General features: G+C 36.0%; 1 protein-coding gene across 5 annotated transcripts in view; it reads left to right on the top strand.

Annotated features, from left to right (window-relative positions):
• Positions 1-23,500, top strand: part of LOC408741 (ras-related protein Rab-37) — a 236,822-nt gene that overhangs the window by 155,388 nt on the left and 57,934 nt on the right. For all 5 annotated transcript variants that reach the window (XM_016911227.2, XM_016911228.2, XM_392276.7 and 2 more), the window contains one exon: positions 4,325-4,435. In XM_016911227.2, the coding sequence (XP_016766716.1) occupies positions 4,325-4,435 (111 nt within the window). The remainder of the gene's footprint in view (positions 1-4,324; positions 4,436-23,500) is intronic.

Consider the following 23,500-nt stretch of genomic DNA (forward strand, 5'->3'; position numbering starts at 1 on the left):
CAACCCTCGGTTCCGTTCCCCTCTTTCCAAAACAAACGAAAGAAAAAAAGAGGGGGGGGGGAAAGAAAAGAAGAAGAAGAAACGCAGAAGATCATATACAAACAGAAAAAGCGGCAAATTTGAGGTTTGAAAACGATCATGTCCATCCGGCTTCATCCGTGGAAGCTCGTAAAAGTAACAGAATTAGTCAGTGGGACTTTTATTACCTCGTCATAAATTTCTGCTGATCGGTGGATGGGCCCGAAATTATTCGTAATGTTGCCTCGCCATTATTTTCCTCTTCCTCCCTCGCGTCTTTGTCTCGTCGTCCACTCGGCGACGCACACCTGTGGGACCAGAGTCAAACGGGACTCGTCGTTTGACCCAGGCCACGGGCCAAATTATTACATTATTACGACCGACCGCTTCTTCCACCTGCATTACCCTTCGGGATAGGCGACAAGCAGCTGGGACGTTCCTTCCCGAACGTGTAATTTTTTTTCTCGCCTCACGAGAGCCCTGTGTCGTCCAATTTCTTTCTTAATCTCTTTTTCTCTTTTCCTTCTTTTCTTTCTTTCTTCTTTTTGGATTTTAAGGAAATTCTTTCGATGGGATTTCGATCGATCGAAATGGGATCTCATCTCGCCATCTTTTTAGCGTGTATTATATAGTGGATGTAGATTGTAGATGTATATAGCGTGGAGTTTAACGAAAGTGAGTTTTTTCTTTTTAAGGAAAGAAATTTTTTCGATCGATCGAGTGCAATTTCATCACATTTTAATATATAGCAATTATTAGAGAGTAAATTTTAGATGATCGTGGATCTATATTACGAATGAATGAGTCCTTGTGTTGTGCAGTTTTTTAAAAATTTTTTTGGGTTTTTTCGATCGGAGAAGTTTCAAAGATCGGAGATGGAAGCGATCTCGTCTCGCGATCTTTTTAACGTGTAACAATTATTATAATATTCTATAATGATGATGGTATGATCGTGGAGTTTGTTAAATGAAATAATTGACACAAGACCAGTCATCGTTACAACAAACAAACTTTCCTAAATAACAATGATCGAAGCAATAATAATTCGCGCGTTCGATTGCCCTTTATTTTCTAATCAAAACCAGAAAATTCGTTCGTTGTAAAAGCAGTCATCGTTGAGAACGTTCTCCAAATAATAATAATAATGATGATAATTGAAAGGCACGTACCGAGACGAATTCGATCGAAGTCAAAATTACGAGTCACGAGTGTTGGCAAGTACTTTCTCCTATAATTAATCCTCCTTACGCCGCTTGTAAAGTTTACGTATTAAGGATAACCACGTTCTAACAGGATAACCAGTCATAATAGCCATTTCTATGCCGGCCGATCCTCTTATCTTCGGATCTAGTGCTCGAAATGACCACCTTCCATTCCCCCTGTTCGTACCTAATCATTGATCTCCTTCATGAGCTCGAATTATCCAGGTGTTCCTCCTCGATTCGCAACAACCTCGTTCGATACATTGACACGTGTTACGACGACGCTCGAGATTCAAGGCAAGGCTCTATTTGTCCAAGTCCAAGTCCGTGTTTACCAAGTATATCGGTTTATAATGAGAATTTTAAATTGCCAATTGTTACGGCCATTGTACAATCTATGCCGGAATTATATAGAACAGGTTCTCGTTACTGGTATATTTTTGATGCATTTTATTATCAATAATTTTGGCTATTATATTTCCATTTATTTGACTATTGTATCAATTTCACGTTACTACAATTTGAAACCATTTTTTTTATCTTAAATTTCCAATCCATTATCGTGTTACATCCTACTTGATTATTAATCTGAAGATTTTTGCCTGATATTTTCGCATAAACGAACACGTTATAACGCATCGTTCGTTGCATCAATTTCGTTTCGATTAAAAATTAATTCAATTCTCGGATTATCCTCTCTCTCTCGAGTAGAAAATTCCAAGAAGGGATAAAAATATTTCGTAAGTAGGAAATATCAATCGGCAAGCACATTCCTCCTCGGCATTCTTTCCTCGCCGACCGGACAAGCAGACGGTTAACCCCGCCGGATTCGATTATCGGAAAACGACACTTTAAAATCCTTTCGCCGCATCCGAGGAAATATTCTATTCGAACATTCCACGGATGTTAGGATCACTTAGGGGGGGAGGGGGGAGGAGGGAAAAAAATCATTTTCTACGAGTTGTAATTCACTTCCACCGACACGCCGATTACATGGCACCATCGTGGCCATTCCCGGCGCGTAATATACGACTGGGTAAAGTGAGTATCCTATGTAATTATTAAACACGAGTATATTCGTATATCACGAATCTAACGATAGCGCAAAACGTATAGATATAAACGAAGAGAAAATTTATTCTTCTTCTTCTTTCTCGAATATGATTTAATAAATAAGAAACGAGTCTATCTCTTCGAATCTTTGGATTCTGGAAGAATAAAAATTCTTTTTCGAATCAAACTCGTTTAGTTAGATCGAATCTAACGATAGCAGATAGTATAGATATAAACGAAGAGAAAATTTATTCTTATTCTTCTTTCTCGAATATGATTTAGAAATAGGAAAACGAGTCTATCTCTTCGAATCTTTGGATTCTGGAAGAATAAAAATTCTCTTTCGAATCAAACTCGTTTAGTTAGATCGAATCTAACGATAGCAGATAGTATAGATATAAACGAAGAGAAAATTTATTCTTATTCTTCTTTCTCGAATATGATTTAATAAATAAGAAACGAGTCTATCTCTTCGAATCTTTGGATTCTGGAAGAATAAAAATTCTCTTCCATCTTTCGAATCAAACTCGTTTAGTTAGATCGAATCTAATGATAGCGCAAAACGTATAGATATAAACGAAGAGAAAATTTATTCTTCTTCTTCTTTCTCGAATATGATTTAATAAATAAGAAACGAGTCTATCTCTTCGAATCTTTGGATTCTGGAAGAATAAAAATTCTTTTTCGAATCAAACTCGTTTAGTTAGATCGAATCTAATGATAGCAGATAGTATAGATATAAACGAAGAGAAAATTTATTCTTATTCTTCTTTCTCGAATATGATTTAGAAATAGGAAAACGAGTCTATCTCTTCGAATCTTTGGATTCTGGAAGAATAAAAATTCTTTTTCGAATCAAACTCGTTTAGTTAGATCGAATTTAACGATAGCAGATAGTATAGATATAAACGAAGAGAAAATTTATTCTTATTCTTCTTTCTCGAATATGATTTAGAAATAGGAAATGAGTCTCTATCTCTTCGAATCTTTGGATTCTGGAAGAATAAAAATTCTTTTTCGAATCAAACTCGTTTAGTTAGATCGAATCTAACGATAGCAGATAGTATAGATATAAACGAAGAGAAAATTTATTCTTATTCTTCTTTCTCGAATATGATTTAATAAATAGGAAACGAGTCTATCTCTTCGAATCTTTGGATTCTGGAAGAATAAAAATTCTCTTCCATCTTTCGAGTCAAACTCGTTTAGTTAGATTCTAGGCTATTACTTTGATTAAACTTTTAATTATCCCGTAATATATAATTTTGTAATAAACTTTTACGTTCTCATTAATATTTCACGAGATCCCTTGTTATGATCTGCTATCAAATTAACCGATAACTCTCGATCCATCGGTTTTTATTCTTTCCCTGCCCAAAAAAAAAAGAAAAACAAAAATACTCGAAAAATACTGACAAGCTGTAATCTTGGACAACACACACTCTCACACGTACGGAAACACGTGTGCCGGTGGCGCGAAGCAGGTGCCCAGAGCCCCGTAATGTAATAATCCAGCGGGTCAAACGGCTATTGGCGGGTACAGGTGTTGGTATATTGGGGGGAGGGGGACGGTGCAGCCAGAGTGCAACAAAGTTGACTGACGACCGCAGCCTTTACGGGGACCACACACCTCGCCCACGGTTCACGGCTGAAATCGAACCGTGCGTTACGCGTAATTTGAGAAGCTGCTCCCCTCAGCCTCAGGGAGGGGGAAAATCGTAAAGCACGCCCTACGATTCTAATTATTGGGATTGGATTCTAATTGAAAATCGTTTTCGGGCAAGAGCGTATGGAAAATAATAATATTTTTCGAGGGTATTTGGAAATTTCGTGGATCGAATCCGGGAAGAGAAATTCTTTTTTTAGAAGAAAAAAAAATATTATTCGAAAATCGATTCTACGTGGAATATCAATTCGATTCTAAAGCGAGATTTAGACGAATGGAGTGGATGAAAGGATACCTGAGAGATTGAGTGACGTGCACTCGATGATACGAAGTCGATAGCGAGGATCGACTATATTCTCTTTTTCCTCTCTCTTTTTCTTTCCAGACAATCCTGCTGGGCGACAGTGGTGTGGGCAAGACGTCCCTGCTGGTCCAGTTCGACACTGGAAAATTTCAACCGGGAAATTTCGCGGCCACGGTCGGAATCGGGTTCACGGTACGTATCTGTTTATTTCATTCTGAGGGTTCGTGGACACTTCTTTGAAGAAGTGTGCGATGACTCGATGCACGCACAGACGAGAAGAATTGATTTAAATATTGTTCTATATATGTATGTAATGTTTCTATTTTTAGGAATGAAAGTGTAAGTGAGAATATAATTGTTAATTTAAATTTGTTTTCGTAAATTTGGAATAGGGTTTCTTCCATATTGGCTTTTTTATTTTTCTATGATTCAAATGTTGCTAATATATTTATTGGGGAAGCTATTATTATTTGTTTGATTATTGATCAAATTGCACGATTAAACAGATATATTTTAACATGAAAAAAAAAATAGGAAAGTTTGTGTTAAAATTTTAATTTTAAAATTTGAGAGAATTAAAAATTGTTTATTCCATCTTACGTAAATAGAATTAAATAGATAATATCAGTTTAAAAAAAGTGAAGTTAAATTTAATAGAATAAATCATTAGATCGAACGTAAGTATCGATTTTCATGGAACATGAACAACAGTGGCTTGGTTTTCGAATATTTGTTCGCGCGAGAAGAAGTCCGACAAATTTTCACAATTTTCACAACTTACAAATCGTATCCTGTTCTCGGATACGGAAAAAGATATATAAGATCCTCGAAGTTTCGTAGGAATCTAGATTTTGCGGATATTATTCTTAATTACGGGGAAGAAATATCCGATCTCGAGCTCGAATTTTGAATCACATCTTTCTCTATTCATCTCTTCTTCACTGTTCATTTATTCTACTTAATTATTCGCCTTTTATTTTCTAACCTTGCTTCCTATTTTAATCTCATAACCCTCTTCCAATTAATCCTCTCTTCGAGGCTATATAACATGAAATTATTCGTTTTGGTGATTTCTTTTAGAGAACCGTCACGTCTTCTTTGTAATAATTTTTCTACCGAACTTTCATGATTCAAAGAAATTTATTATCCACTGCGAATATGGTGTACAAAATTTTACATTTCAGAATGAATTATTTATAGCTACGTAAAAGAAAATAAGTTTTTTTTGAAAAGTTGCGCACAAATATTTCAAAAATTATTAAATACTAAAATATTAAAAATTCTCTCCAAATAAATAATTTTTGGTTTCTAGATACGTTGAAATCAAATCACATTTTGGATATAATTCACTTCGTGCGAATTATATCCAAAAAAGAGAAATCTCCATTGTCTTCTTTCAAAATTATATCATTGATATTCGATTTCGTTTTTTCAAGGCGCAATTTTTTTCGATTCGGAGAAACGGCGCGATCATCGCGACGCAGGATCGCGATACTTGCGCTGTATCGAACGTTGTATCCGCCACAATGCGAACGATGCATTTATGCATGAGGCGCGCGGCCAAACCAAATTTACGGCCGTCACTTTTGCGTCAAAACGCTTCTTCGCAGTTTCTTCGTGTCCGAACGTCGTATTTCTTGCTCCCTAATAATAAACGATTCAAAAGATGGCAAGGACTTTCCACTTTCCACTTGCAATTTGATTAAAAATTGATTAATGTTGCAACAAACTTTGCATCGAAAATTAAAAATTTAATAAATATCTGGATAAGAAAAAAACATTATTCTTTTACGTTACGATATACAAATAGCCTCGCCTTTATATTTCTTTACTCCCAATTCGTGATCATCGTTAATATCGTGTGCAGTTAACGAGCGCTTGAATTATCGCTATGAATTACAATAATTGAGCGCGCGTGGCTTTTTTTCGAGTTTATCGCTTCGATAATCGAGCGTATAAAATAAGATTCCATCGATTGCAATTTGTTTCGAGATTCCTTATTGGCCCGCCTTTTTTCAAAACAATCGAACATCGACACGAAAAATTCATTTCCATCCTCCTCGTTAACATCCGTTTCCAACCATTTTTCCCGCGAGTCAAGGAAACGATCCCCTATTTCATGTCTTCAGATCGATTTTCTGCGGAAACTTGGAGTGTCTCGTAACACGAGAGACGAAAGTTTCGCGGGAAAGCCGAGCCGAGGCGAGACACCGACTATCACGGGATAGACACGTGTTGCAGGAGAAATCTGCTGCACAGAGCCGAGCGGCTGTTTGATAGAGCAATTTCAACTTTCTCGACGATACAGTCGAGAGTATATATATATACATACATATATATATGTACACCTTTACCTGGATACCTGTCCGTCCATCGAGAGTGGAAAGTGTACGAACCGGAGGAGTACCGACTTCCGTCTCCAAGTTTGCCCGATTTCTATTCAATTTCCACATAGCGTATATGGAAGCGCGTACGCGCTCATCTTCCACGGAATTCGAGTCTCAAATTTCTGCGGCGAGTGGATTTATCCCGATATCGGGTATCGACTTTAGTTATTCCCAATGTAATATCTTGCTATTTAGAAAATGGGAGAGAAAATCTCGAGGAATATATTTTAAAAAGAAATATATATTCGAAGTAAATGATCCTTGATAAATTTTTAATTTAATCCACACATTCGATGTATATTTTACTCGACAAAACCCTGCAATTCTATCAATCTTTTCGACGATATTAAAAATCAGAAAGAAAGAAAGAAAAGCGATATAAAAATTCCATCAGGCGCATAGATCAAAAAACATTAATCACTCGAACTGTAATATCGATCGATGAATCGCAAAAAAGAGAAGGAAAAAGTCTTTCGTCTTTTCTTCCTCTAATTATCCATTGGCGGGCAGCACGCGCGCATGTTGGTAAAATTAATTAACTCGGCTAGCGAAATCTGCGTAAGCATTTAATTAGGATTAAACTCTCGGATTTCTCGGTTCGTTTCGGTCAGTGATTAACCGTGAAGCGTTTGAACTGTTCCTGAATCCAATGGCAATTAATTAGCTTTCGTTTCCTTCGTGTAAAACTCGGTGGCGAGTTGATTACAGGAAAACGGGGGAGCCTGGCGGCTTCCATTTTCGTGACAACGGGTCATCCAGTGTTTCCCGGGATGGGCAAAGGTTCGGCGTATCATCTCTCTTTGCGGTCGTTTTTCTTTCTCCCTCCTCTTCCTAGTTCTTCCCCCTTCTTTACGCGCTAGTTGGCCTGCGCTACGTTTGATCTCGGCCGAGATTGGTAATCGGTGGGTGTTTTAATTGATAATTAAACATAACTCTAGATCTAACTGGTTGATGAAAGCGAAAATTATTGCGTTATAGAGTGTTAATTAACTTGGCGGAATTAAATAACGATGAATTTATAACGGAGATTGTTGATGAATTCAATTTTCAAACGCGTGGAGAAAATGTGCGTGGGAAAAAAAGTGTTGTGATATTTAACGGTTCGCCGCCTGTCCAGGGTTTTAATTATAATGTAAATTATAATATAACTTTTCGACAAATTTTCCGCTTATTCGAACGCGACGAGAACTTTCTTATTTTCGCGTAATATTTGTCGCGAAACATGATTCCGATTATCGGATTGATATATTTTATAAATATTCGAGAAAATGTAGAATTCTCTTACCACGATTCTAAAGATCGAAGCAAACGTGAATCGAGTTTTTAATGTTTAATTTAAATGTCGAAACGGAAGCTTGTTGAATTATCAAGCGATTAAAGATTTAATTTTTGCCGGTAAAAACTTGATGAATAAATCTCAAATCTGATAATTTTATACGAGCAACTTTTTCTGAATTTATTAACAACTACATATATATAAAGTAGCGCGTAATAAATCCGGTTGATTGGTCTTTTCAATCTGGTTAATATTTTTCCTCGAATCGAAAAAAAAATGAAAGCAGGAAGGATTTACAAGAGTTTTAAGAACCTGATTCGCGAACAAGTCGCTTCCTCGACGTTGATTCCCAAGCCAGCGACGATGCACAACGAATTATATAATTATCGAGTCGATGAGATTCAGATCGACTACGGCAAAGAGATAAAGAGATAAAGTTGGCTTCAACGGCTGGCTTAAATTATGTAATGTACGAATTGTAACTTCCGCTTCGCGCGCAAAACTTGTATATTTACGAGCGGAATATATTCACGTAATAGTTTTAAAAAAAGCGAGGAAAGAAATGTATTTTTAAACGTACGAATTGAAGAATAAAATTCAATCTTCGTTTAACCATATATTCTTTATATATATATTTTTTTTGAAATTTTTATTCGAGAGAAACGAAAAAAAAAATTGTTTTAATCGTCCAATCTACCATCACGATTTCATAGATTTCTCTTCAATTTTGAAGTTTTGACAAATTAAATGGGAAAAATTTTTGACGTTCAATCTCACTTAACCAGACTCACAATTTTTAAAATTTTCATATTTATATCTTTTTTTTAATTAAATTTTCCACTTTCTTTTTAATTTCTTCCTCGAATCATCTCGATACACTTTTGTAAAATTTCTTTATTGAAAAAAAAAACACGAAATTTAATCTACACACATCTTTTCACATAATCATAGTAATCTCCATCATCGATTCCCCTCCCCAGAATCGACGACCTCGATTCCTATTCATTCGTCGAAAATTCCTCCCTATCTCGTACACGATTTCATCGATCACCCCGTCCGCTGTTGAAAAGTGTTAACTAATTGCAGCACGTTATTCCCGCAAGTTCAACCGGCGATCATCGTATCCGATCGTATCTCCCTTTCGAATTCCACCCTTTTTCCATCTCCTCCCATCTTTCGCTTGCAACACGTTGTCCCCTTCTCCACGAAAAAAAAAAAAAAAAGAAAAATTCAGTTCGAGATGTGCCGTCGAAACGATTGATCGAGAGCTCGGCTAATAAGGCTGCACAGGTGTGGAATTAACCGATAATGGCCGGTCCGCCAATCAAGTTTTCCTCCTTGCCAATCATGGCAGATACAAAACTGGAGGAACTGTCGAGTATTTTATTAATCGTCTTATTGATCCATTTAATTTCTAGTGGATGGGGGGTGTGTTTTAGGGGATAAGGATTGTTGGATCTCTTGTTGGATCTCTGTGAAAGACACGTGTCGTGAAAAATGGAAATTTTTGGGGGAAAAATTTAGGAAATTGAAGTTATTTTCGATCTGAATATCCTCATTTGTACGCAATGTTTTTGGGATGGATTGGGGGTTAATTATTGCGCTTGCAAAATTTAAGAGCTAATAAAAGTATTTTAATAAAACGAGTTGGATTTTGTGAAATATTATCAAGAGCTTGTGATTGGCCGATTACTTTTCTCATTAAAGTTGAAACGAAAATTGTTCCAAAGGAAAAACATTGATTAAAATTACTTCCAAATTTTTTAGCTCATTTTGTAGATTAAATTTTCCAGGAAAAATTTTAAAATATATTTTTCTATTCTTCTTATTGGGAAAAAGGAAAAGAAGAAAGAGATTTTTATTTTTTCGACACGCAAACAAGTAATATTTTGTCAACGAATTCTTTAATAACGAAAATTAGGATGAATTCGAGATATTCTTTTTCATCACGATCGTGAGATTCTCGATTCTTATTCTCGATACGAAGGATAAAAAAAACGATTGATCGCGATTCGCGTTGGCGAGATAGGGAGATAGAGAGCAAGGTAACCAGTTTACCGGGGGTTGAAAGGGGCAGAGAGCAATAAATCAGGCAAACTGACAGCCCCGAGTGGGGCTGGACCGCATGACGAGGCGGATACGACTTCTTCCGCTTCGTGCCCACCCCCTCGTCCTCTCTCCTCTCCTCTCCTCTCCTCTCCTTTCGCCCACGCGTCGAAAATTTAAAGCTGGCAGGAAACCGACCGCGACTCGTTACTCGCAATGATTCTCATACTCAATAATTCATTTTACACGGTGAAAATAAATTAGCAATTTTACGTGGAATCATCGTTTCCGATTCACAGAAAATTATTCGTTTCTCAAATAAAAAAAAAATAATAAGATTCTCTCTCTTTAAATTCTCTTTTTCCCCCTCGTACTCTCCCTCTAATTGAAAAGTAGAATTCAATCGATTATCACAAAAGTGAAATAAAAAAAGAGAGATCGTGAAACTTGTAATAATAATAAAATTGTGTCACGAATTTTGATCATTCGAAAATTAATAAAAATTAGTTATTACAGGATTTCTGAAAATTTCCTCCGATCGATCGATCTTCCCCGTCCCATCGTTGAGGGGGGATTTGGCCCCTCCCTCCCAAATATTTACCCCGTAGAAAATTCACAAAGGGTGAATCGGATCGTGGCTTATGCATCGCGCGTTCAAAATGCTCTTCAACGTGTTTGCACGCGAGAACAGACAGAGTACGCGTGGTATGTTTCGTCTCGTAAACGAAGACCCTTGCCTTCTAGCTGCGTGCAACAGTTATATAGGGATTTTAGCTTTAATAGGGACACAAATTTACGACGATACGAACGTAATGAAAACCCTCTCTTCCTTCCCTCGTGGAAATACCTTTGTGTTTTCCTTTTATTTCGAACGTTAATTTGAAGACTTTTGCAAAGCAAGATTATAGTAAATTATTATCGTTATTAATTTCGAATAATTGTAAACTTAAAAACTTGGAATTCTTTTCTTTTAAAAATTGGTTAAATTAGTACTTAAGTATTTTTTGTTTTTTATATTATTGAAATTTACGAGGGAATTATATTAATTATATTACGTAATAATTACGACTCGTTTTAAACATTCATCCTTATTTTATTTATTTACCCATTTTTTCATCGTAATACCCTAGGGCTTGCTTCGTTCGCAGGATGTATATTTAAATATTCTTCAAAATGTCTGGAAAAATTCAGCATCGCCCCGCTCCATTATTCAACATCATTATGAAAAAAAATTCTCTCGACAAGATTCATGCAAAAATTATTTCTTCTTGTCGAAAAATATCAAGAGATTCCAAAGATTGCAAACTAGACAACTTGCAAAAATCTATCCCCTATGCAATCTGGAAAGGAAAGAGTGATCCTTCATCTTGATCGAGGAATCGAGGAAAACCGAGAATCTGTCAGGATGAGGGGAAGAATAAAGAGAGGAGCAGAGATTCGAGCAATAGACGAGTAACGAGTGGAATTTCTCGAGTACACCGATGCGGATGCCTTCTTGGTCGATGCGAACTTAAACTCGTTATCGTCTGTCTCATATCGGATCTCCCTTTCTGGGATTGTCGACTCTCCGCCTTCTCTCCCTCGGCCATGTCCCGAACGATCGAGCGAATAATCGACCGGCAATTTCGCTTCCTCCGATCGTTATCGCGTGGAAAAATCCGACATCCGACCCCACGAAAGGGATAACGATAAATACCGACAAGTTTTTGGTTTTCATTTCCATCCCTTTCCTTCTATAAATAAACGAATCTCTTTTATCCATCCAATATACGTGTTAAGTAATTTTAAATAATCATAAATTTTTTCTTCTCGCCTTCTCTTTCTTTCTAAATAAACGAATCTCTTTTATCCATCCAATTTCGTATGTACGTGTTAAATAATTTTAAGTAATCATAAATTTTCTTTTTTCTCGCCTTTGGATGTTCGTTATCGTTTTTGATTATTAGAGAGATTGGACGGATGTATGATGCAACTGATAAGGAAATAATGGTTTATTTTAGGTATAAAAGATCCGTACTCATAACTCGATCAAAGTAAGTTGTAATGTGATTTAAATAATCATAAATTTTTTCTTCTCGCCTTCTCTTTCCTTCTAAATAAACGAATCTCTTTCATCCATCCAATTTCGTATATACGTGTTAAGTAATTTTAAGTAATCATAAATTTTCTTTTTTTCTCGCCTTTGGATGTTCGTTATCGTTTTTGATTATTAGAGAAATTGGACGGATGTATGATGCAACTGATAAAGAAATAATGGTTTATTTTAAGCATAAAAGATTTGTACTCATAACTCGATCAAAGTAAGTTGTAATGTGATTTAAATAATCATAAATTTTTTCTTCTCGCCTTCTCTTTCCTTCTAAATAAACGAATCTCTTTTATCCATCCAATTTCGTATACACGTATTAAGTAATTTTAAATAATTATAAATTTTCTTTTTTTCTCGTCTTTGGATGTTCATGATCGTTTTTGATTATTAGAAAAATTGGACGGATGTATGATGCAACTGATAAGGAAATAATGGTTTATTTTAGATATAAAAGATCCGTACTCATAACTCGATCAAGCGGTGAGTTGTAATGTGATTTAAATAATCATAAATTTTTTCTTCTCGCCTTCTCTTTCCTTCTAAATAAACGAATCTCTTTTATCCATCCAATTTCGTATACACGTATTAAGTAATTTTAAATAATTATAAATTTTCTTTTTTTCTCGCCTTTGGATGTTCATTATCGTTTTTGATTATTAGAGAAATTGGACGGATGTATGATGCAACTGATAAGAAAATAATGGTTTATTTTAAGCATAAAAGATTTGTACTACCCTCATAACTCGATTAAACGGTGTAATGTGATTATAGATAATATATATTCGTGTACAATTTGACATTACTTCTATTATCTACTTACATTCCAAATTTTTGAAAAAGTGGATTATTCACCCGGAACAAGTTTAAAGAAGAAATTAATGATATCCCCGCGAGGGGAAGACGGAAATTGGTCGATGACCATTTTTAGAATCTTAATCTCGATTGAAAGCAGGCGGAATATAAAAAGTCGGAGGGGTATCGACGAATCGAGATCCCCGAATTTTCCCACAATACGAAAGCGGTTTGGCGGAGGCCGGCCTACCAATGTCGCCGAATCAATCGTGCGACATTCGAGGATCGGTTTGGCCGAGGTTGCGGTTTCTGCGCCCGCGTTCCAAGGGACGGGAGTGTCGGTCGAATCTCTTTTCGGGCCCTTTTTGCTCGTGCATGCGCCTCAGCACGAGGCCCAGTCGTTATTCCGGTCACGAACTCGAGGCCTCCCTTTCTCTCCCTTTCTCTCTCTCTCTCCCCTCCTCGTTCCTCTCCTCTCCTCCTACAGAGCCGTCCGGTTATCAATATTTATGTCGATTTGCTTTCGTCGGGTATTGGAGCCGAATACGGCAAAAAATCGCCATCCCTCCCTCGCCCTTATCAGCTTATCGCATCGCGATATTCTTCCTTCTCTTCTTTCCTCCTCGTTTCGCTTGCGATTTTTAAATTTAAGAAAAAAGGAAGAGTGGACGGACAAGGATTTCCTCTTACGAGAAAATTACGCTTTGTTGCTTTGTTATTCGTCGAGATGTATGCAATATATTCGTTGTATCGGGTAATTCGTTTGTTATTAACGATACAATTAGGATGCTGCAAAAATTCTGTCTTTGTTTTTTATTGTAAGACGATAGAGATTGAGGCAATTTTCGTCGATGTAACGGAGATTAAATAAAAGATATAAATGTTCTGAATAATATTAATCCATATAATAATGATATACTTTAATATTCTTTGCTTTTTTAAGAGAGTTTTAACGAATCACGTTGGATTAAAAGAAAGAAAAGGATTACACATTTATATTGTTATATTGTACAATATGAATTTGAGGGCAAACGCGAGTTTTATATATCTGTCACTTTGAGAAATATATATAGTACACGTGATTCTCTCTCTCTTTCTGGTACAAAGCGAATTTATTCATTGATTCGGTTTTGTCAACGATGGAATAATAACGAAACAGTGGCAGCCAGAGATGGAGAATTTAGATTAAGGAAACTCGTGGAAATTCGAGGGGATACACCTCGTGTATATTGTGTATTACGTGTACAATTTGAGGACTTAATAGCGTAGAATCCACGTTGGAATTAATTTAACCGATAGACACCGGCGTTGGATACATTCTCGTTCCAATAATTGTCTGTTAGTAACAACTTCGCCTAATGGATTAGATGGCGAGCGGGGAAAAGGGGGGTGGCTCGCCCCAATCGAAAACTACTTTGCTCTTGATAAATTTAAACTTTCTCAAGATGCAATCCTTGCTCGCGATCCATTTCCAAAACTCGTCTCGATGCTCGAGAAGATGGAAAGATAGTTGAGATAATGAATAGAAAGAAAGAAGAAACGAGAAAACGCACCACCACATCGTTTCGTTTAAGATCGATCTATCCGTTATTCGATAATTTAAAAATCGCACCACAGAGCAACAAACGCTCGATAATTAAATTAAAAAAAAAATTAGAAAAATAAATTGGAATTCGAAAAGAAAAGAAAATAATAAATCGAATAACCAAGGAAGAGGAAGAAAGAGATAAACGAAACGCTGATATTACACGTCAAAGTTTGTAAAAGCACGACAAATCAGCCGAAATTCAACGCTCACTCTCTCTCTCTCTCTCTCTCGGTGGTCAGAACAAACAACTCGTTACCAGGAACCTGCCATTTCCGGCCCGCGGATTGCCCCTAATTGCCCTGTAACGCGTGTAGTATTACACGTTGCAAAAAGTTCCATGAATATTTCATCGCAACAGCCTTTGGCTCGAGTCTCGTCGGATGCCAAAACGATTTACGTAACGATTTTTAGTTCCTCCTCCTCCTCCCCGCGACCGGGGAGAGTCACACTCGAGGCGCTCGGCCTCGATAAATTCGAGGATTACGCGTTTCTCGCGCGAGATCGGTCTCGTTAAGGGAATTAAGAGGCAGGCATGCGCGATGACATAAACGCGTGTCACGGTTACCATATACGATGATCCTCCTCCGATCGTTGCTTCTTGATTCTTGTGGAAAATCGAATTTTTTCACGCGAGGAGGTGGAAAGATAAAGATTTATTTATTTATTCCTAGAAATTGTAATTGCAAATTCTGTTTCTTCTTTGTGTACATCGTGTTCCAATCTTCGTAATTAGAAGTGATATTGCACGATATTGGATATTGGAATACGAGATGTAACTCTTTGTGCTTGTTGAAAATTTGTTAAAAAATGTGATATTTCGAAATGAGAATCTCGATTGCAATTGCACGATTTTTATGCTATTTATTATATTTGCGATATTTGGATATTTTTAAAAAATTTAAATTAATATATCATATTTATAGAGACTACAATTTATAGTATATTTATTTTGATCATAAAATTCGTAAGTTTCGTGTCGTGTAATGGAATTCTGAAAGTGTATTTTTCTATTATCGACGCAACGCTAAATTCGAAACACTTATTCAAGCCCGTATTTCTTTAAAAATTTGAGTACGAAACACGTTTACATTTGAGCGTATCGTATTTGGTCAGCATGTGGCTTGCAGGTTTGTCTCTGTTGCATGCCACGGTAAACATACTTTTTAAATTTTCGGGTAAAATTGTACGACATGTGCATTGCACGATGATAATACGTACGTATCGACGTATTACGTATCACGTAAAATATATGGCGTAAAATTTGTGTAAATATCGATACGATCGATACTTTGCCTATTCGAATATATTGAATTTCTTCTAATTTTTATTATACATCGCGAAAATATTGCGATTCGAGAGATAGAGATTGTTCCTATTTTCATTCTTTCTTTCCTTTTATCCGAGATATTTAATTATTCGTTAAATTCTTTTAACAACCTTAGACGTCCCATCAATCATAACTGGATGGAAATATAAAAACGAAATATTATTTCTCTTCGGCTATTTATCTTGAGCATTTTATTCCATCAATCTTATTTAAAAAAGAGAAGAAAAAAAAAAGGGGGTAACGATCGTATTTTAAAATTTTCAACACTAGAATTATTATAAATCCAAGTCCAAGTCCACACTCTACTACGTACGATTCATGGATTAAATAATTAGAGAACGGCGAAAGATTAATGAACTCTTGAAAGCATTGTAAGTAAATATATACAAACATTTACGAACATTTATGAAACATTCATAAAGTAATTATCATTCTTCTTATCTATGATAATTTAATTCCCGATCTTTTCCATACCGAGAAACTTATCTTTAAATTCAATGTACTCTTCATTAGTGTACGTTACCGAATACGTAACGCTAAATTCATGAATTTTTAATGCCATCGAGTGCAACAACTTCTTCTTCTTCTTCTTCTTCTCGAAAGCGGCCAGTTTAGAAACCATATAATTATGAATTGATTATTATTCATTCGGGGGATGATTCATCGGGATCGGCAAAAATTTAATAGTTCAAATTATTTCGACAAGTAATTCCGATTAATTTATCGTGATCCGAGATATAAAAATAATTTTGTAGCAGCGAATGGTCGAGATTGTACGAGAATCAACTATAATAATAATAATAATAATGCGAATAAATATATTATTCAAGGAGTTTTAACGAGTAATTGAAACTCGAGGCGAAACTTGTTGCTCGAAATTTTTAACTAGTTTACCTTTTCAACGGATTAATGCTCAATGCTCTCAATGCACGATCAATGAGAATTATCCTCGTTTTAAAGCATTGAAACACATACCGCTTATCTTACGTAACCCGTGAATAAACACGTTCCTCGTCGAAATTGCGTTGGAAAGTGTGGCAAACGATGAATTTACATAATCGTCCCTGCGAAATCCTTTGCACTGTCCGACGATCCCAATCTTGAAACTCTAAATCAATTAACATTTTCAATGATCTAACTAACGGAATAGAAGAGTTTCGAAACAATTCAAGTTTGTTTTTAAACTCTCTTAACGCGTTGTTACTTAATTAACAGCGTATTTTTGACATATTTTTTTTCTTTTCTCACCAATCCAAGCATCCACCAATCCACCTCCAATAAGAAAAAGAATCTTCAACTTTCGTTGAAAAATTCTATAGAATTCCAAAGACTTTCTTTTACACATTTCCAAAATTTGAAAATGATCTTTTTTAATCCTCCATCTCTTTGCTATCTCCATACTTAAAAGAAATCTATCGATTCTATATCAAAGGAAAGCAATCTATTCGCAAAAAAATAATAAAAATAAAATTCAAAAGCAAAAATACTTTTCGATGAAACATCATACATCCAGGAGGAGCGTAATCAAGGCTCGTGATACTTTCGAGGCGATAGGCGACTTTCCAAAGCTTGAATCGGCATCGTTACATAATTTTTTTCCTCGTAACCGAGGCGTTTCGATGAGGCTCCGCTAGGATTTATGTAACAGCCCCCCCGCGGAATTTGCAGCGGGGAATTTACGTAAGCCCCCGCCGTGCCGGATTTACATTGGAAATTCGAGGAAGTGCGGCCACGCGTGTACCCCGAGTGCATTAACCGCGACACGTTAATTCTTTCGCGAGGCGACAACCTTTGAGAATTTCTTTCCAAATTTTTCGAAAGCTCCCTCTCGCGATATTCGAGACAGCTCTTCGCTTAAAATCAGGGATCACTTTTCTCTGAGAATGGAAATGGAATGGAAATTGCGCGAAGCGAAAAAAGTAACGCGGATTAATTTTTCGTTTCGAAGATCGATGGTTGATTTTCAATTATATGGAAGGAATTTAAATCTTTTAATTATAATAGCACGTTGAGAGAAGATTATCTGAATGATATTCGACGATTTCTTGCAATCCGTTTACCAAGTTTTTTTCTGAAGCAAATGCAAAGATAATTTAAATGGAATTTATGCGTGCACGATGAATAGACGTATCCTGTTTCCGATTTTCAACTTTAATTCCTACGATATTTTTTTTTTTTTTCTTTTCACGTTCTCAAGTGTCTTTAATTATATTTTACGTAACGCGATTCTTTGCAACTGATGCGTCGTACAGTACAATACTGGACTTGTAATTTTGTGGAACATAACAGCTTGAACACCTCGCGCAAATCTCGTGAGTTTAAGAACGTTTTATGCATTCTATTCTAATTTTATACGTCTTTAAAATGATAATATTTCTTCTATCTCGTGCGCCTTCGTTTTCCTCATTTTCTTCTTTTTCTGCCACGTGATGCCGCCACCGATCGTAAGGAATCCTATCTGCGCTACGTTTATTAGATCGTTTAGAAGATGAAGGTATTCTAGCGAGAAGTACGTATTCTTCTTGAAACACCGATTCCATCAAATAGAATCCACCATTGATCGCCACAACCTCCATCGTCATTCTTTCCCATTTTCGTTCTCCGACAAAAGAAGACGTCAAATATCTTGCAACATTTCCACAACACGATGACTCTTGGAATTCTTTCTAAATTTTAAAGTTAAGGAAAAAAAGGGAAACCAACGAATTTCCATCAGAAAGAATTTTTCCAAAATTCCTGGAGAAGAAAGTTCTCCAATTGTTTCATCTTCAAATGCATCTCTCATCTTTCTTCGAATATTTTCATCTCCATCTAAATCCTCGCCAAAATTCAAAATTGAAAGATTTCGAAAAAAGAAGAAGAAAAAGATCGTAGATAAGACTTCGCGTCCTTGAACGCGTGCCACCTCTGCCATTTTGAAAAGTGGACGGCAGAGGCGAGTGGGAGGCCCATGGACGGACCCACGTCAGGGGAACATCCAACATCTGTCGAAAGGGTCGAGGGTGGCTCTCTGGAACCGAGTCATCTGACCGCTTGCTGTACTGCAAATAAGCTCTTCCTCCGCGTCCCGTTCCTTCCACGTTTTTGCCACGCACCCTAGTCACCGCGCCTCGTAATGGCACAGCCCAACGGAACACGTCCCTGCGTATTTTTTCTCTCTATCGTGCCTCCTGCGAGTTCCGCCAGGGAAACCTTAGAGCGCCTTAGGGTGGAGGTTCGAAACTTGGGCTAGCGAAAGATTCGAAACGCGCTCCAACGATTCTTTTATTTTTAATTCTCCTTTTTTCTTGTTTTCCTTTCTTTCCTTGTGGATATTAAATTCGAATTGTTGCAGTGAATTCTTTTATACGCGTGATTCCGTAATTATATATCATCGATATTTTGATTACGTTTCATTTATTACAAAAATTTATTACCAGAGAATTGAACGGATTATAAAAATCTCGTTCAAAATCTTGATTTAACGATAAATATATCGATATAACTAATTCTATCTTCATCACTCAATTGCTATAATAATAAATAAATCTCAATCGACAATTTTCTTTTCATATTAACGATCGAATCGATTTCATTGCTTTCCAAAAAACCAAATACAAGATCCAAAAAAAGTGGAATGGATATTTCGTGTGCATCGCTGTACACTTTAATACGATTCCAATAAAAACAAAAGGAAAATGTTAAAGAAAAAAAAAACTTTGCTGTTTCGTGCTCGACGCAGGGTTATAGCCATCGCTACGGAACGGGGGGGTTGAGCTAATAAACTCCGGCCTCCAGGGCTCGCTCGCAGTGGGACGCTCGATAGCAGCCTTTTAGCTCTAACTCTGTCCTCCCTTCTGTGTAGATATAATTCGTACACGCGAGCAGCGAAAGGAATCTACACCACAGGGACGCGTACGTGCTCACACATACATGCATACATATAGAGAGAGAGAGAAGGAGAGACACTGCTCGTCTGTAAACAAGGACGAGGATATCTGTTCGCGAGCGAGCAGAGAGAGAAAGAGAGAGAGAGGAACTCACAAGTATATAAAGAGTCATATAAGCGATGTTGGAAAGGAAGGCAACAAGCGTGGAAGGAACAAGTTAGAGATAGACGTGCACGTTCACGGTGGAAGGGAAGGGAAAATGACAATGATGCCCGGATTTCGACGTGGTTTTACGCGATAAACGAGACCCGATAACCGGAAAAACGGACAGGAATTGCATCGCGTTGCTTCTTCAGAAGCGAGACGTAATTTCACGGACGCGATGACAGACGGGAGGAAGGGAGGGGAGTTGGGTGTTAGACGAAGAAACACGGAACGTGTGCTTTGCGTTCCAGTTTCTCGATAAAAATTCTTGGCGTGCGAAAATATTTTACGATCTTATTGGTTATAAAGTTTTTGAGCAAATGAATGATAAAATTTTGATGGATGGTGATCGAACGCGATGATGGAAGTATAAGAAATATTTGAATATTCATTTTGCCACTTGGACGCGAGCAAAATTTTAATATCGAACAGACTTATTCGTCGATGAAACAAAGATTTGCCAATCTCTTTATATTTTCCAAATTCGAAATTTTATTAAACTTTTTTTTAGAAAAAAGAAGAAAGATTAACTTAGATATATATATATATAATAATCGTGTACGAATTTATGTTAAAAAAATTTGAAGATAATTTTCAATGAACGAGCTAGAGAAAGAAAGAAAAAAAATTTCGAAACGAGTTCGCTCTGAATGCGCGAAGTAATTAACACAGGGACAGGGAAACAGGGGGGACGATAAACGAAAACGAATTACATGGTGTGGATAGTAATTAATATATCTTGCAGTGAAACTTCATGGCGGAATGGTAAACGCGTGGCCAAACAATCGTGGCAACAAAGAGAAAGCGTAATTTGAATACGCGACGAGGGAGGATATTGGTTCGCTACCATGGAGAATAATTTCTGCACGCATCTGTACACATCTAACGTATTGTCGTATTGTTGTCGACGTTGTCGACGACGAGCAATTTTCGTCTCTCCCCCCTCCCTCCCTCTCCTCTCCTCTTTCTCACATTTATAGCCGTAGTTCGTTTCATTGTTTATTTTTCACGGCTTGTAAATTCTTTCATTACTGTTTCAATTTAAACGAGAATTTAATTGTGATTTTACAGAGTGTGGAAGGGAGGAAGGGAGAAGTATTGGTGTGACGAACAAAATTAAGAATCGATGTCTCGTTGTACTTGTGAAATCAGTTATTGCTGTTAAAAATAATTAATTATCGAAAGTTAATGGAGAATTATTTATATATTTATTGCAGGAAGTAGTTTCATTGAGAAACAGGGATTGTCGAGGAAAAATATCGAGCTAATTGTGTTTCTCTCTCTCTCTTTCTTTCCCTAGCGAAGAGAATATTTAAAAATATAAAAAGTCGAAAGGAACGGAATTAATTTTGACAGAAATTCCCATAGTAAATCCTTTGTATATTTCTCTTTGAATATTTTCAATCGTTTGTGCAAACTATTTTTAAGATCCTGAATATGGAATTTAGATTTCGATATATCACAACAAGCTGATTTCAATAATGATTTCAATATATCAATGCTAAACAGAGCAATGAAACTTAAATCATTTAATATCGATTAAAGTATATTTATACGATTTCTTTCTCCTTCCAACAACATCTGCTAACTTTTTTCAATTATATCTGTTGGTGTATCTCAAAATTTTAAATCTCATTGAAAAAAGAAAAAAAAGAGAGGAAGAAAGAAAGAATCGGGTCAGAAAAAACAATTGTTTGTTCTCGCATCAGTGCAAAAAAAGAAAAAAAAAAAAGAAAAAAATTTATAAAAGTAGATTTAAAATTCACGAGCGATGGTTAAATATTTCAAGTTTACAAATAAAAACTGCAATCCGACACGAAGATAATCCTCGAGTTTATACTCTTTCCTCTTACTTTTCCTCGTCGAAAAAGCTCGCCATGTGATCGATTTCGCGCACGCCTTGCATTATTCGGATGTTTTACGGAGAGGAGATGGGTGAATAATGGATGTGATCAGATACATTTTTCATATTCGTCGAATATAATCTTCGAAATTATCGAAACTCTCGTTATTCCCCGAAATTAAGATCCGATCGAAATTATTTTTGCGACTTCTAACTTGGGAAGAAAAACAATAAAGAGTTTTGTGACGATAAAAGTTTCGCGATACATTTTTCTCTCTGCCGATACAACACGACTTTGTCCTCGCTCGCAACTTTCTGATTAAATGGGATCTCTTCCCGTTCCCCCTCCTTTTCTATCTGCCAGAAGAAGTTAGAGGAAAATAGTTGTAGAAAAAAAGAAGAAGAAGAAGAGAAAAAGGAAAAATTTATCCCCTCGAGACCCCTTAAGCCCTCAAGAATTCGATCAGTTTCGATTAATTTTCAAAGGATACTTTTCCCCTTTTTTCATCCAGAGAAGAAAAACTTGAACGAAAATCTTCTTCTTTTCTTTCTTTTCTTTTTTTTTTTTTTGTTTTACTCGAAAGATTTGAAGGATTTGGATTGTATAGCGCGCGAATTTTGAAATTAGGGAATGGAAAATGATGCATTGAGAAAATTCTGAATACTTCGAACTTTTCATTCTCATAATTTCAAATATTTTTCACGAATAATATTATACGATTAAATAAAATTCGAAATTTTATTTCTTCTGTTAATATATTTTCATGATACAATTTAAACTTATATAGTTAAAATATATTATATTTTTTGGAATGAAAATTCCATTTCTGAAACTAGAATTCTAAATTATATATATAAACTAAAAAAATCAAATCCCCGCCATTTAGGAATAAGTCACGTAGTCATAAGAGCGATTCTCCATAACTCACAATATTACTTTATTATTAAACCACTAATTTTCACTATTTTTTCACCATTCTCGCAAGTCATTAAAACCAGAGACAACATTTCGCGGTAACATTTTCAATTTTAATCAAGTTCCAACTTGTAAAAATGCAATGCGTACGAAAAAAGAGAAAAACAGAGAGAGAGAGAAATTTATGCATCACGTATTAATTGCAAAGTGCTTAAAAATCGCGCGCATGTATGAAACGACGTGGCGGTATTCGCGGTATGCAAAATCCGCCTTGAATTATTTCACCGCAATCCCATCTTCCCCGAGTATTCCGCGGAAATTTTGGAATTTATCGATCCTCCACAATTTCTTGGATCTCACCTTCCACCGTGATTTCTATTCTCTCGATCGATAGATTTGGTAATTTTAAAAAAAGAAAATTATTTCAACGTCTGTAAGAGGATCGTAAAAATTGTATATTTCGAGAGTAATATTCAAAGTTAAATTTTACTTGTTAATATCGCTAATTGTCCCAACACTATTCCAAAGCAATTTTCTCTAAAACAAAATTATGTAATGGCGATGTGAATTTAGAATTAATTTAAAATAATTCGAATAATCTCTCGAACTTTAATAATTGATAATAATAATTATCTTAATATCATTGCAAAGCAATTGAAACAAATAATTTCTTTAGAATTTATAAATTAGAAGAGAAAACTATGGAATGAAATATAGATTTATATATATAAGAATTTGGAGTCGAAATTTCTCTCGAATATTTCTCTCGAATAATTGTGTTCATCAATTTATAATTCTTCCTAATTTTAAATTCACAACTCCTTGTTTAAGATCTTGTCATGTGTCGTTTCACAGGCATCGATTTTCCTCGATTTATTTCATAAAGATACCTTGTCTCTTTTGAGAAATGTAACGTCTGT

The sequence above is a fragment of the Apis mellifera genome, linkage group LG3, assembly GCF_003254395.2.
Source record: "Apis mellifera strain DH4 linkage group LG3, Amel_HAv3.1, whole genome shotgun sequence".
NCBI lineage: Eukaryota > Metazoa > Arthropoda > Insecta > Hymenoptera > Apidae > Apis > Apis mellifera.